Source organism: Mesocricetus auratus, unplaced genomic scaffold (genome assembly GCF_017639785.1).
Source record: "Mesocricetus auratus isolate SY011 unplaced genomic scaffold, BCM_Maur_2.0 Super-Scaffold_100010, whole genome shotgun sequence".
NCBI lineage: Eukaryota > Metazoa > Chordata > Mammalia > Rodentia > Cricetidae > Mesocricetus > Mesocricetus auratus.
Genome location: NW_024429194.1, coordinates 30,604,021 through 30,617,536, shown reverse-complemented (window position 1 = coordinate 30,617,536; position 13,516 = coordinate 30,604,021). Strand labels below are relative to the sequence as shown.

General features: G+C 41.7%; 1 protein-coding gene across 1 annotated transcript in view; it reads right to left on the bottom strand.

Annotated features, from left to right (window-relative positions):
* Pax3 (paired box 3) overlaps nt 1–13,516 on the bottom strand; it is a 93,361-nt gene that overhangs the window by 16,535 nt on the left and 63,310 nt on the right. The window contains exons 6-7 of the mRNA XM_040753248.1: nt 4,353–4,518; nt 3,327–3,541 (exon numbers count right to left, since the gene is read on the bottom strand). Of these exons, the coding sequence (XP_040609182.1) occupies nt 3,327–3,541; nt 4,353–4,518 (381 nt within the window). The remainder of the gene's footprint in view (nt 1–3,326; nt 3,542–4,352; nt 4,519–13,516) is intronic.

The following is a 13,516-nucleotide window of genomic DNA, read 5'->3' as shown; positions in this document are numbered from 1 at the left end:
ATTTCAGCACCCACATGGTGACACACCAATGTCTGTTACTCCAGTTCCAACACCCTCTTCAGACCTCTGCAAATACGAGGAATACAGTGGTGCGTATACATCTATGCAGGGAAAACACTCATGCACATGAAATAAGATGAATAAATCTAAAACCAAAACCTAAATTCAATCCCCAGGACTGAAAAAATAAAATAAAAAGCTTAGGAAACCAGTCTCTATTAATATTTCCAAATGTGACTAATCCTGTCTCTGCTTTGTTTCAAAGTGTTCTTCCTTTCTACTCAGTAATAGACTAGATCCTAACCCAATCGCCAGGAATCCCGGGTTCTAATTCCAACTCCCTTACACTAATGGTGGGTTCCAAACGATGGGTCCTGCCCTGGATTGCCTGCTCAACAGGTGACAAAACAGAGTTGGAAGGAGTAGGAAAGAGACAGGCAAATAAGAAAAGTGACAATCACCCAATTCTGTTTTTAGAATCAAATGATCCGATCAGTACATCAATAATGTGGTCTCTGCAAAGCAGAAGCTACAGTCATAGCTGTCTTTTTATTTTCACTTCAGGTTCAGCTGAACCAAGTTGTTAGAATTGGGTTTGTCATAACTTTCTTTATACTGGTTTCTAATAAAGCCAAACAACCAAAACCACTGTAGGCATCTTTTACCTCAACAGAGGCATTGTTGAGATGCAATTAGTCCAAAGGGGTGTAGGAATCTGAGTTCTAGTCTCCATTTTCTCCTCCTTATTTTATAAATGTGTTTGGATGATGCAGATCCACTCACTCCCTGTCTCATGAGGGACACTATTCTCTCTTTTCTGGCTCTTTGGGAAGGCAGTAAGAACTAAAACAGGATGGAACTCTACTGGTCTACAGTCGAAACACAAAATATACTATTCACAAAGGTTAAGAACGAAACTGAAATAGTATGTAAGATGAAATAAAGAAACACAAGGGGAAGTTGCCTACGAGATTTTTCCATCGCTAGATATGAAAGGACCCCATCCTGGCACCAACTCTGAAGTCACTGACAGTTGAGAACTGACAGTTGTCTTGAAGATGGGCTTTGGTGGCTGGAAGATCAACTTCTGACACATCATCTTAAGTAATACTGCTATAACATTATTCCCAGACCACTGTGTGCAAAAAACTAACCATTTCAAATACAGAATTCGAGTTTGTGCTATTTTCAATACGACTCAAGAAAATAAGGTTCTTAGACCTTCTGATGGAATCCTGCCGCTCACAGAAGCAGTTCGGGTCACACGTTACTCCCGTGGAAACTTTCCAAGAAATTCATCCATAAAAAGTTGTTCTCAGTGGGGTGGTTCAGTGGTTAAGAGCACTGGCTGTTCTTCCAGATGACCTGGGTTCAGTTCCCAGCACACACATGACAGCTCACACCTGCCTGTAACGCCTATGGAGGGACTCTGACACCCTCACACAGACGTACATGCAGGCAAAACACCAGAGCACAGAAAATAAAGTAGATGAGTAGAAACTAAAAAGCTGTTTTCTGGCCCCTTAGTGACTGGCTGATGTTAAAACTTGCTGAACCTTTCCATGCTGCTTCTAAACTCTGGAAGAAGTTTCTACCCAGGGAATGAGGGTTATAAATGAGTGCTACAAAGCTGGCTCTTTTAGTGGAAGCCTGTCATTGTCATGTAAAATCGCATCCCCAAATGCCAGGACTTGGAAATCAAAGGAGTCCTATAGGAAGGCTTCCATTGTTTTCATGTTGTTATTTTCCTGCTGAGGCTTAAAGCCACCTCTTACATTTTTTTAAGCCCAGGATGTGCTATAGGAATCTATAAAACTTAATTACATTTACTGTTACAAAAAAGGATTTATGAACTTTTGCCTGGAGGCGGAAATGTTTATTTCATTGCCTTTGCCATCCAGTCTTTTCAACTCCTGTGGCTTTGAACTCCTCAGCTGCTCAGAGTTATCACCATTACACAGAGCCCAAGAGCTCCACTCCGAAGATGCACACCACCAGTTGAAGAAGCCGGGGAAGGCAAAGATATATGAGTCGTTATTTTGGCCACCCTTTGTGCCATTAAAATCTCATTTTCTGCCTATTAGAATCCTCTCTCAGTGCTTAGGCAGCGGTGATAGCCCGTGATTAGTGTGTAATTGAGTATAATTGTCTTTTCACTTTTCATCTGTGTCATTCTGAGCTTCTCTCTGTTTTTCTAGCCAGCAAGAGGAGAAAAGAGGTAGAGAAAAGATAAAGCTGTTAAAATTCTCACTCTCGGCCCCAAAGAGATCCTCGATTGCAATTATAGATTGCAATCCCTTTGTGACATTTCTCCAAATTTAGTGGGTGGCTCTCCTTGCCACCTGGGCCAACTGCTCTCTCTCTCTAATAAAATCAAGCTATCTGTATTTAAACAACTGCTAATAATGTCAAGTTCAGACAGATGCCACATGTAGGAAATTTAACCATCCTTCTGACATGCAATTATCAGGGCAATTTATTAATGCAATCCCCCAAGAAAAACTCATAGTCCAATGCAAATTAGAAAAACAATTACAACGTCCAAATATTTATATAGTCCCAAAGACTAGCAATTCTCCTAATTTGTGTTCTTATAACTCATTCATTCCAGGTTCTGCAGTCTTCAGCTGGGTCTCTCTCTCTCTCTCTCTCTCTCTCTCTCTCTCTCTCTCTCTCTCTCTCTCTCTCTCTCTCTCTCTCTCTCTCTCTCTCTCTCTCTCTCTCCCTCCCTCCCTCCCTCCCTCTCTCCCTCCCTCCCTCCCCCCTCCCTCCTTTTCTCCCTTCCTCTCCTCCTCCCTTTTCTACTTACCCACTTCCCTCCTTCCCTTTTCCCCCTCCCCTTCTTCACTTCCCTTTCTCTCTCTCTACACAAAAATTGCTGCTTCCGCTCCAATTGTTATGCCAGAGCATTGGTGTTTTCTGATGAGGATTTTTTTTCCTCAAAATTCTGTCAGCTGACCAAACACCATTTGAAACAAACAAACAAAAGCCAAAAGAAAAGAAACCCTGGCAAGTCTGAAGGCTTTCAACCAAAACTCAGAGCTAAGGACAAGGAAGACATATGACAAACGCCTTGACAGCTAAGTATAAACACAGAGTCTCCATGATTGCATTAGAAGTCACTTGAATTTTAAGTCTAAGCTATAACTTTTGAAGCCTCCAGTAGAAAGGGAAGAAAGAAAGGAAACCCGAAAACTGAAATCATGTGGCTTGTATAAAGAATACATTATGGTTTACATTTGGCAATTCATTACACCACTGCCTCGGGGAATTGGCTATTTGGTTCTGGTAACGGCAAATCATCTATCTAGAAACACAGGACTGACCTGAGGTGAAAGGCCATTGCCAATGGCGGGGTTCATGGGGTTGGAGGGCCCCGACGGAGGCACAAAGCTGTCTGTATAGCTTGAAAATCCATGCCTGGTGCTAGGGAGGCAGTAGGCAGAACTGCTGTCTGGGTTCGAAGGAATACTGCTTTGGTGTACCGTGCTCGGAGGAAGCGGTTGAGGTCTATGAACAGTGCTGCTGGGATCTGACACAGCTGAAACAAAGAAGAGGACCAACGATGATGCTTTCTGTTAGACCATGATGCTCTCTGATAGGCCAACAGAGCAAGTTCAATACAAAAGTTCCCAATAGTAGTTACCCATTTGGTCAGATACTATGAGAACTCCAAGTGCATTTCTTACTATTCAGTTGTAAAACCACCCAACCAATAAGTTATATCTATCTATCTTGTCATAAACTCCCAGGTCACACACAGAGATACTACACTAGCAATACTAACAAGCCAAGTTGCGTAGTGAACACAATATTATCACTACAGGTACCAAATTTCTCATCAAATATACTCTTAAAGCATTAATGCATGAATAGAACATCAGAGTTTAGAATGTTGAAAACACTGTCTTGAACAACCCTGAAATAGTCTTACAATTTAACATTATCCCATTTCCCTCTTGCCCTAACACATTATGACTTTACCAAAGCTTGCGTGCCCTGAATTACTATTGCAACTAGTTATGACCCTTGAACTTCAGTTGAGTGCAACCAGGAATATAAATATAGTGCTCAGGTTTTAACAAAAGGCGAGTGGGGGGATCCCATGTTTCTTTTGTTTTTTTAAACACTGAAATAGTGTTTCATCACAGCACATTTTATCTAAAGAAATTCAAATATAGCACATACTACTTCTGAGGCATGGTAGATATGTCCAGGGAGAACTGATGTCACATGGTTGGCACACCAACAGCATCAATGTCAGCATCTCAGGCAGAATTAACTGTGTGAATCAGCCCACGGGAAGCGATTGGGAGTTACACCTTTATCACCCTGTTTTCCTTCCTAGATACCTTGTGGAATAGACGTGGGCTGGTAAGAGGTCTCCGACAGCTGGTATGTTGGCAGGGTCGGCATGGCGGTGGGAGGGAATCCCCCCGGAATGAGATGGTTGAAAGCCATCAGTTGATTGGCCCCAGCTTGCTTCCTCCATCTTGCACGGCGGTTGCTAAACCAGACCTATGGATTTAATTTAAAATTTGAGGATTTCACTGATGAAATAATAGTACATTCTTAATGAATTTTTCATGCTAAAACAGATTAAAGGCCCCTTACTGACAGGGCAAATACAACCAAGAGCCCTCTGTCTTCTGTAATATGTTGGGGTGAAAGAAGAGTTAAATGTCAGGGGTCAAGAAGGGGGCTGCAGGGACCCTATGCGGACTTGCATCAGTAAAGCTGATAATGGCCCTGGGCTGAGACTGCTAAGCAGGGCTCAGGACAGTAAGCATTCCTTACTACTGCCACCAATGCCATTGCACACTCATATCATAGCCTTCCAGGAAGTCCATGAGGCGTTTGAACACCCCCACATACACAAATATGGCTCATGTCCTAAATTTGACCTTGCCAATTATATACACCAAGCCTTAGGCTTTATATTCATATCAGTCTATTTCTGTATATCTATAATCAGTGTAAGTATAGGTCCTAGAGCAGTAGTTCTCATCCTTCCTAATGCTGGGACACTTTAATACAACAGTTCGTTATGTTGTGGTGACCCCCAACCATAAAATTATTTTCGCTGTTACTTCATAACTGTAATTTTGCTACTGTTGTGAATCATAGTGTAAATATCTGTGCTTTCTGGTGATCTTAGGCAAACTTTATGAAAAGGTCATTTGACCCCCCCCCATAGAGGTCACAACCCACACATTGAGAACCACTGTTCTAGATAGTCACATTGAACACAAATTCATACAAGTAGAGCCATTTTACCATATTTTTCAAAGTATGAGACATCACACTCATCTCAATTACAATAGCTGCTGATGAAGAGCTTCAAAGAAAAAAGGAAAGCATTTTGCAATATATTCTGTACTGGTATGCTCTGTGCTGAACATTATACTAATCAACTATGTTCAGAAAAATCTGTTGGAGATTAATCTATCTTTCAGTAATTCAAAGCCCTGCTCCTCGTGTGTGTCAATGGAGAACAGAAAAGGCTACCAACCAGAAATCTAACTGAATGTCTGCCGTGTTGAATGGTGTTATACAGGTTTTTATTATGCTTCAAGATCGTGCCCAACTATGATTTAAATCTGCATAACCAAAATGTAAAACTTGGAGTAAATTTTCCAGGGTGCACACATAGTATTTACCACACCACAAGAGAAGATTCCTACCAACCAAAAACTTCATCATTTTTATAGAAAGTTCCCTGAAACCTAACACAGAGGAACACATAGCATTTGCAGTCAAAGGGGTGGAGGGGATGCAATGGGAGTGTGGCATTCAGGCAGTCTCCTTCACAGAGCCCAGAAGAATTGCTCATAGGACACAGAAGCTCTGTTTTAGGAAGCTAAGGTATCAGAAAAACTTTAGAGTGAGGACAAAGTTTCTGCTCATTTTAAAAGTTGGATGTAAAAATTAAAAAAAAAAGAAAAAAGTTTGATGTAATTGTCATAAGGAGTATCTCTCCTGATAGAGGTCACAGTAGTGAATATAAAGATGTGACCAGCCTGACTAAGAAAAGAGAATTCAGCTGGAAAAGTCCTTGCCTAGAACATACTTTGGCCATAACCTGCAAGAGTCCATGCCCTCCACTCTATGCGTTCCAGAGCGTGAACCCACATCCTCAGTCATCATGCTTGGTGACAAGCACCTTTACCCACTGAGCCGTCTCACCAGCCCCAAATATTACCTTTTAATATTCCTTATGTTTCCAAGGGGAAAATAAGATAATCCAGTATCTTCCCATATTGATAAGTAATTGAGTTAGTGATTCACTTCATTTAATACATTGCCACTGGTGAAATGGGAAGAAAAGCAAGGCAGAGCTTGGCATCCTCTGTATTAGTGGAAAAGCCTAGGGGTGAGAATTCATGCCTGCAAGTACTTACCCTACCACCCACTGTAATCAGACTTTACATGATAAAGAGACAAGTTCGAAAGACCCTTCTGGTTCAAGGAAGGTTGATCCATCACTTACTTAAAATCAACTGCACGCCACAGAGTTCCAGATTTCTGTGCTATCCTGGAAGAAGAAAACTCCTAGATGCCCTGAGGTGACTTCGTTCACATAGACACCACCCTGAATTCCAGTGCACCCTCCATAAAGCACTCAGAAATCTGCACTTGCATATTGCTGAAGCCTGTTGCCCAGATCTCTACCCATTGCCTTCTTTCTATAACCTTTGGATAAATAAGCCAGGTTGGACTGACCAGGGTCGTCTATGGCCATGAAGCTCAGCATACCACAGTGTCTAAGAGCATTCTACCAATGCCATAGACCAAAGTTGTAAAGAAGTCTAAAGCCAGGTGTGATAGCACACCTTTAATTCCAGCAGCGGTAGGTGGATCTCTGTGAGTTCAAGGTCAGTTTAGTCTACAAAGCAAGTTCCAGGACAGTCAAAGTTGTTACACAGAAAAACCCTGTCTAGGGGAAAAAAAGAAAATAAAAAAGAAACATAGAGGTCATCTTTGCTCAAATTGATGAACAAACCTCACCCCTTTCCACAATTACCCTCAAAAGACAGAATCCAAACTAAGTGGCGACGGATTTGAAGTTTGTTCTCATTTTATTTCTCCAAACTGATACTAGTAAATACTAGAGATACAGCATAAACCCATGAGAGGTTTATTTTTAAAAGTTTATGTTTGTTGTATAGTACCTGTTATAGCTACAACTTAAAAAAGAACACAACTGACAGGAAGGAACTAGGGGTATACCTCAACGGTAAAGAATTTTCCTAGCTTGTAAAATGTCTCGGGTTCAAATTCAAGCATTACAATAAAAAAAAATCAAGAAAAATAGTTGAGAAGCAAACCTTTACTAAAAAAATAAACTTTCAACAGGAAGTTGGGAGTTTCCAAAGAAATAATCCTAACGTTTAAACTGAAGCTCCCTATATCCAAGCTCTTTCTAGAGAAAAGCAGGCCCAGGAGGACTGACCTGCTTGTCTCTGGCCTCTTCATCAGAGGTTTCTAATGATCTAGCCAATGCCAACCTCGGTGCTTCCAGACCCACCCATGCCAGTCAGATGCATCACTAAAGGAAAAACACACTGTGCTGAAAATGAGATTTAGCCTTTGCTTCCTGTTTCGAAACTCAGGAAGCGTCTTCAATTTCCACTTGGAAAAAGAAAAGTTGCCCTTGAAATGACCTTCATTTTAAATGCCTTTGTTGACCAACTTTGGGATACTGGAATGTGGTCATCACCCTATACTTAACTGAAGAAGAAAAACAATCCCTCTACTCAGATGCCTCCTGTAGCTCAGCATTGAATTATCAATTCCTAACAGGCAATCAACACATAATCTACTGTATCGTGTGAATGCATAACCCAGAATGGTTCCATCCCCAACAGGACAAGAGAATTTATGACTTTGTTACAATGATTAGAAATGTTGTCTTATTAGGGGCTAAGCAGTTAACAGCACTGGCTGCTCTTGCAGAGGACCCGTGTTTAATTCCCAGTACCCATGTGATAGCTCACAACTGTTTGCAATTCCAATTGTAGGGAATACAAACCCCTTTTCTGGGCTCCTCATGCACAGATGCTCGCGTGGTACACAGACATTCACACAGCAAAATACTCACACACATAAAAAAATTGAAGATATTTCTCCATATTTTGAAAAGAGTAACCGGAGCAACAGAAACAAACTAGCTTTGCTGTTCCAAGAAGCCCTTGCCAATAAGGCAGAAACAACAAGGTTTACAAAATCAGCTACTGTCTGTTAAGTATAATTCTATAATCTAAAAGTCAATGTAATTTTATTCTCTCCACATCACCTCTTCTGGCTTTCCCATCACTGCTAACATGCTAAGCAAGTGATAGCAGGAGGCATACATTGCTTGATAGTCTACTATCATGTACAGTTAATTGCCTGTAATTGTCTGTATAATATCAAATACATTAAATATTCCTCCAAAGCTTTTATTTCAATTGATGAATAGCAGCCTGACTCATCTTACCTGTCAATAAACTTGTTTAAAAATGATCTTTCATGTGGATTCCTATAATATTAAGGCATCCAGCAGTTATTGGGGTAAAACTGAAACCATTCAAAAAGTTCCCTATAACATCATGATAACTATGAGATGAAAAGGATAATGGGTTTCAAAATAAGAATGCAATTTTCATAAAATTTCCCTCCATGAGTAAAGTAACCAACTTGCTCAGACTCATCCTTGAGTGTGGGCTTGGGGTAGAGAGAGTTAGTACTCCCACAGTGAAAATGCAGGAATGCTTTTTATTCAGCTAGGCACCGTGCTGACCAGTCAAAAATCAAACCCCAGCTCCCTTCCTGCCATCGCTTTGACCTTGAACACTTTGCTTAGTGTCTGTGGAGTTCTGGCTCTCATTTGCTAAATGAGAAATACATAAAACTACTGCAAGCATGTGACAAAGCACTTAAAAGGATGTTTAGGAGATATTAAACATTCAATAAATACTATTAAATTAAAAGCTCATGTGGACTCTTGTGAAAAAACCTAATTAAAGCCTGGCTTGGGTGTCCTTCACTCTGCAGTCAACAGCCAAAGCCTTTTGTGCCAATGAGTAAACAGAGAAGTGCCCACAGAACACCTCAAATAATTGAGAGCCAGCTTGACTTGAATGGTGGCTTAGGTCAAATTTGCTTCCAAGTTTCATGGATTAGTGCTAATTGTCCCATGGTGTGAGCCTAATTTTACCCATCAATAAAATACTTGTTCACATTTTTGGTTTGTCCTCAAAGGCAGACTAACCTACATTATTCCAGATGGGTTATTTCAAATGCAACTTGAAAAATGGGAAGGAAAGCATAATACTCCATCATTTGAAAGAGAATTCCACTGGATTGTAAAATGCTTCACTGAACACTAGCTTCTGTGATGTGTACTGTTACCAGGCCAAGGAGAGTGTAGGCCAAGTAGGTAACTTCAGGACATGCTGCTGGTTCCTCTCATTCACTCCCATCTCCTTCCAGTGCCAGTTCTCCCCAGGCCTCCCTCCCATCCTACATATGGAGGGAGAGCAGGCAGAGGAGGAGGACAGCCATGTCATCACACGTGTCACAGGTCCATGGACACATCCAAGCCCAGTCACATGCATCTTCTCGCATCAAGAGGAAGATCCTTGCGAAAGTGGCAGGTGACTATAATTTTGTTACATTCAGGAGTCAGGGTTTTCTATACCTATCCTACCTTCTAAACTGTAAAGATGTGTTAGGTGACTTTAAGACTCCTTTGGGCTCTTCTAGGAATCCCAAACTTCTACTGCAGAAGGTTCTGCAAGATCTTGTTGCCTAATAGGGTTTTTTTCCTTTTTCTTATTTTGTTTTATTTTATGTATTGCATGGATATTTTGCCTGCCTGTATATCTGTGCACCGCACGTGTGCCTGGTGTCCAAGAAGTCAAAAAACGGCCCTGAATCACCTGAGACTGGAGTTAGAGACGGTAATGAGCTGCCATGTACATATTGAGGACTGAATCGGGGTCCCCTGCAAGGGTACCGAGTGCTCATAACCACTGAACGGTAGCTTTCAGTTCAGGGATATGGGGGAGATGATATTTGAAAATATGAAATCCTGAGACACTGTCCAAAGCTAAAATTTGTCTAAGCAGACAGACAGATGACAGACACACGTGCATACACAAACAAGACACTCTTGGCAAACTGGGACCAAAAATGACACCTCCTATCTCCTGGTCAGATGCTGTTTCCACGGTTACCTGTCCTTCATGTCTTCTCTCCTCTTGACAGTAAGAAACTCGCCTACTTCTTTCTGAGATGAAATACTAACATGTTGCATGCCATAAATATTTGCAAGTAATTCTGTCTCAATAAAACCTTCATGTTCCCATTGTTTGCTTTTGAACATCTACCCAAAGAATGCAGCAAATACTCTGTCTTTGTTTTTGTTTTTCTTTTTTTCTGATTCCTCTTTCCTTCTTCCTCTTCTTCTGACATTATTTCTAGACAGAGCCTTTGCTGCACAACAGAGAACCTTAGCTTGCTGTGTGCTCAGATCTGGCAGCGAGGAACACAAGTGTCCAAATGAATTTCTATGCAACCCTGAAAAGACCTAAGTTATCGTAGGTTTAGTTTCATCTCTATCCAGAAGAGACTGGAAATATTTTTCCTCAAAGGTCTAAAACACGAAATGTAGACATGGTTTGGGCTTTGAGGGTTTGAGGTTTGGTTTCTCCCAGGTGCCCCCAAATTAAAGTAACTCACACTCTCTGGCTATCATTCAAAGTGAGTTGACTTAGCTACCGCTTTCCCAGCTCTTCCCAAGGACTCCAGCATTTTATGCTGGCATTTTAATCAGTGATTAACTGCTTGCTTCTTTTTCCTGCTGGGTTAAGTAAAAGATCCATATGCTGGTTGTTCTAGGGAATTTGTTAGGCTATAGATCATAGCCTGGTGCAAGACATGATGTGTCTCAAGGGAACTAAAGAAGCCATAAGGAATGTAAAGAGTCACCGGGTTAAAGCCACATTAAGACAGCTGTTACTTTAATGAGGGCCCTGCTTTGGAGGGGAGGTGACCATATAGAAATATATAAACCACTCTTTATTGGTTTGATCCCATGTCCTCTGAAAGTTAATAGGCTATTATTATTGTGCTCTGGACTTCACTGAGCCAGATGAGAATGTTGGGGACTGTACAAGCTATGTGGGTTTGAAACTTATTCTGTCTCCTCCTTCGTTTTTAACAAAGGCAAGAATGAGATACAACAAGGATGAGCATGCTTCAGATTTTCACTCTTCATGAAGCGCAAGAGCTAAATGGGAAATCACTGGATCTCATCTTGCATTTAAGTGGGGCAATCACAATAACAGAAGCAAAATAGATGTGATATGACTCTTGATGCACGTTATATCTGTGGTTATAGTATTACAGCATAAGAGAACTATTGATGCCCTCAACCCGTTTCACTAGGATACAGAGTAAAAGCATCCTGGTCACGGTCATGGTTTGTCTCCTGTGCAATTCAACCATCCCATTCTCTGTCTCTCTTTCTGTCTCTCTCTCTCTGTCTCAGTGTGTGTGTGTGTGTGTGTGTGTTTCACATGGAGAAGTCATGTGAAAGTTCAACACTAATGTTCCGAATCGTCTTCAATCTCTTCTGCTTTATTCACTGAGGTAATATCTCTCAGTTGAAAAGCTGGTCAATAGGACTAGTCTGGTGCCAACCAGCTTTCTGTGGTGATGCCCTGTCTCCTCCCTCTGGGGCTGAAATTCTAGACATGCCACCATACCCAACAGCATCTACATGAGTTCTGGGGATCCTGGCTATAGACCTCATGCTTGCTCAGCAAGTGCCTTAACCACTGAGCAATCTCCCCAGTTTAATACTTCCAATGTTAAATTATCAGTCTCGAGAAGCCTGGTATGTCCCTGACTCTTCCCTTCACCCTTCCAACCCACCTCTGGCTTACATGACAGCTGCCTACCTTCTGCCACAGAATACTTTCACCATCATCCCATCCTTGCCAACGCCATGATCTACTTGCCACAGACCCCAGTGTTCTTTGTGAATGTAAGCCAGATAGCATGACAGCTAAGCCTTCACAGGATACCCTAGGCCTGGCTCTGCACCCATCCCTTCTTCTGCCCTTCCTCTGTTGATGCTCCAACCAGAAGAGACTAGTCCCTGGTCTCTCCAGAATGCCTGGATGGAAAACTGAGTGGTCATCTCACATGCAGCCCAGGTACTTCAAACTTTGTCCCTTTGTTGTGCCCTAGGATTAATATGTTCCCCTCCCTGGCTCTGACCGATAAATATTTGGTATTTTTCTTATTTTCTCCAAGATCTCATCTTTTCTTTATCTCTACCCACATGATGCATTTCTATCTGTACTTGACACATCTGCCTTGTTTGCTTGTTTGTTTGTTTGTTATGATTATTTGTGTGGTGACTTCATTATCCCTATTGGACTAGTAGTTCCTGGAGAGAACTACTAGTCCATCTCTTTACTCCTTGACTGTTCTGGGATGACAGATCATATGGAAGGCTAAGTAAAGCAATTCCACTCCCTAGACTCAGCAGCTGAAGACGCTGTTTCAATAGACAAGTAATGTAGTGCATAGGTGAAAGTGTTGTGTCAACAGCTGGGTAGCTCATGGCCAAAGTACCAGCCTGACTTTGACCATGAAATGCCAGTGTCACATGGCACTTCCAGATAGAGAAAATCAACTTCTGGGATGACAAGGCATTCTGGAAATACCTTAGTCTTGGTAATGTACCCAAAAATTGAAGTGAAAGTTCACCACCGGTTATGAAAACACTCAAGAGAGATGTAGTAACTTAAATAACCCCTTCTAGAAGCTCACCTAAGAGTTCAAAAGATAACTCAGGGCTTGAAAAATGACTCAGCTGGCTAAAGGTGCTTGAAACCAAGCTTGATATGAGTTCAATCCCTAGAACCCACACGGAGGAAAGATAAACTGAATCCCACAAGTTGTCCTCTGACCTCCACATGTGACACACACTCACAGAACACACACACACACACAGCACACAGCACACACACCACACAGAACACACACCACATAGCACACAAACACACATGCATTCACACCACACATACACACCACACAATCACACATACCACATACACATACACCACACACACTACACACACACGACATATACACCACATACACAAGCACACCACACAAACACACCACATACCCAGACACATCACACAAGCACACATCACTCACACACATACACACAGAGTCATGTAAAAAAATGAAAGAGTATTAGATATGATTGTCCTAATTTTCTTTGTGTTGCCATGATAATCACAACCAAAAATTTGGGGAGGAAAAGACTTATTCATTCATGCTTTACAGTCCATCATGCACTCAAGGAAGCCAAGGCATGGGCTTGGAGACAAGAGCTGAAGTAGGGACCACGGAAGAACACTGCTTACTGGCTTAATGCCTCTGGCTCATGCCCAACCTGTTTTCTTGAACAACCTAGGACCACTTGCCTAGGGATGGCACCATCCACAGT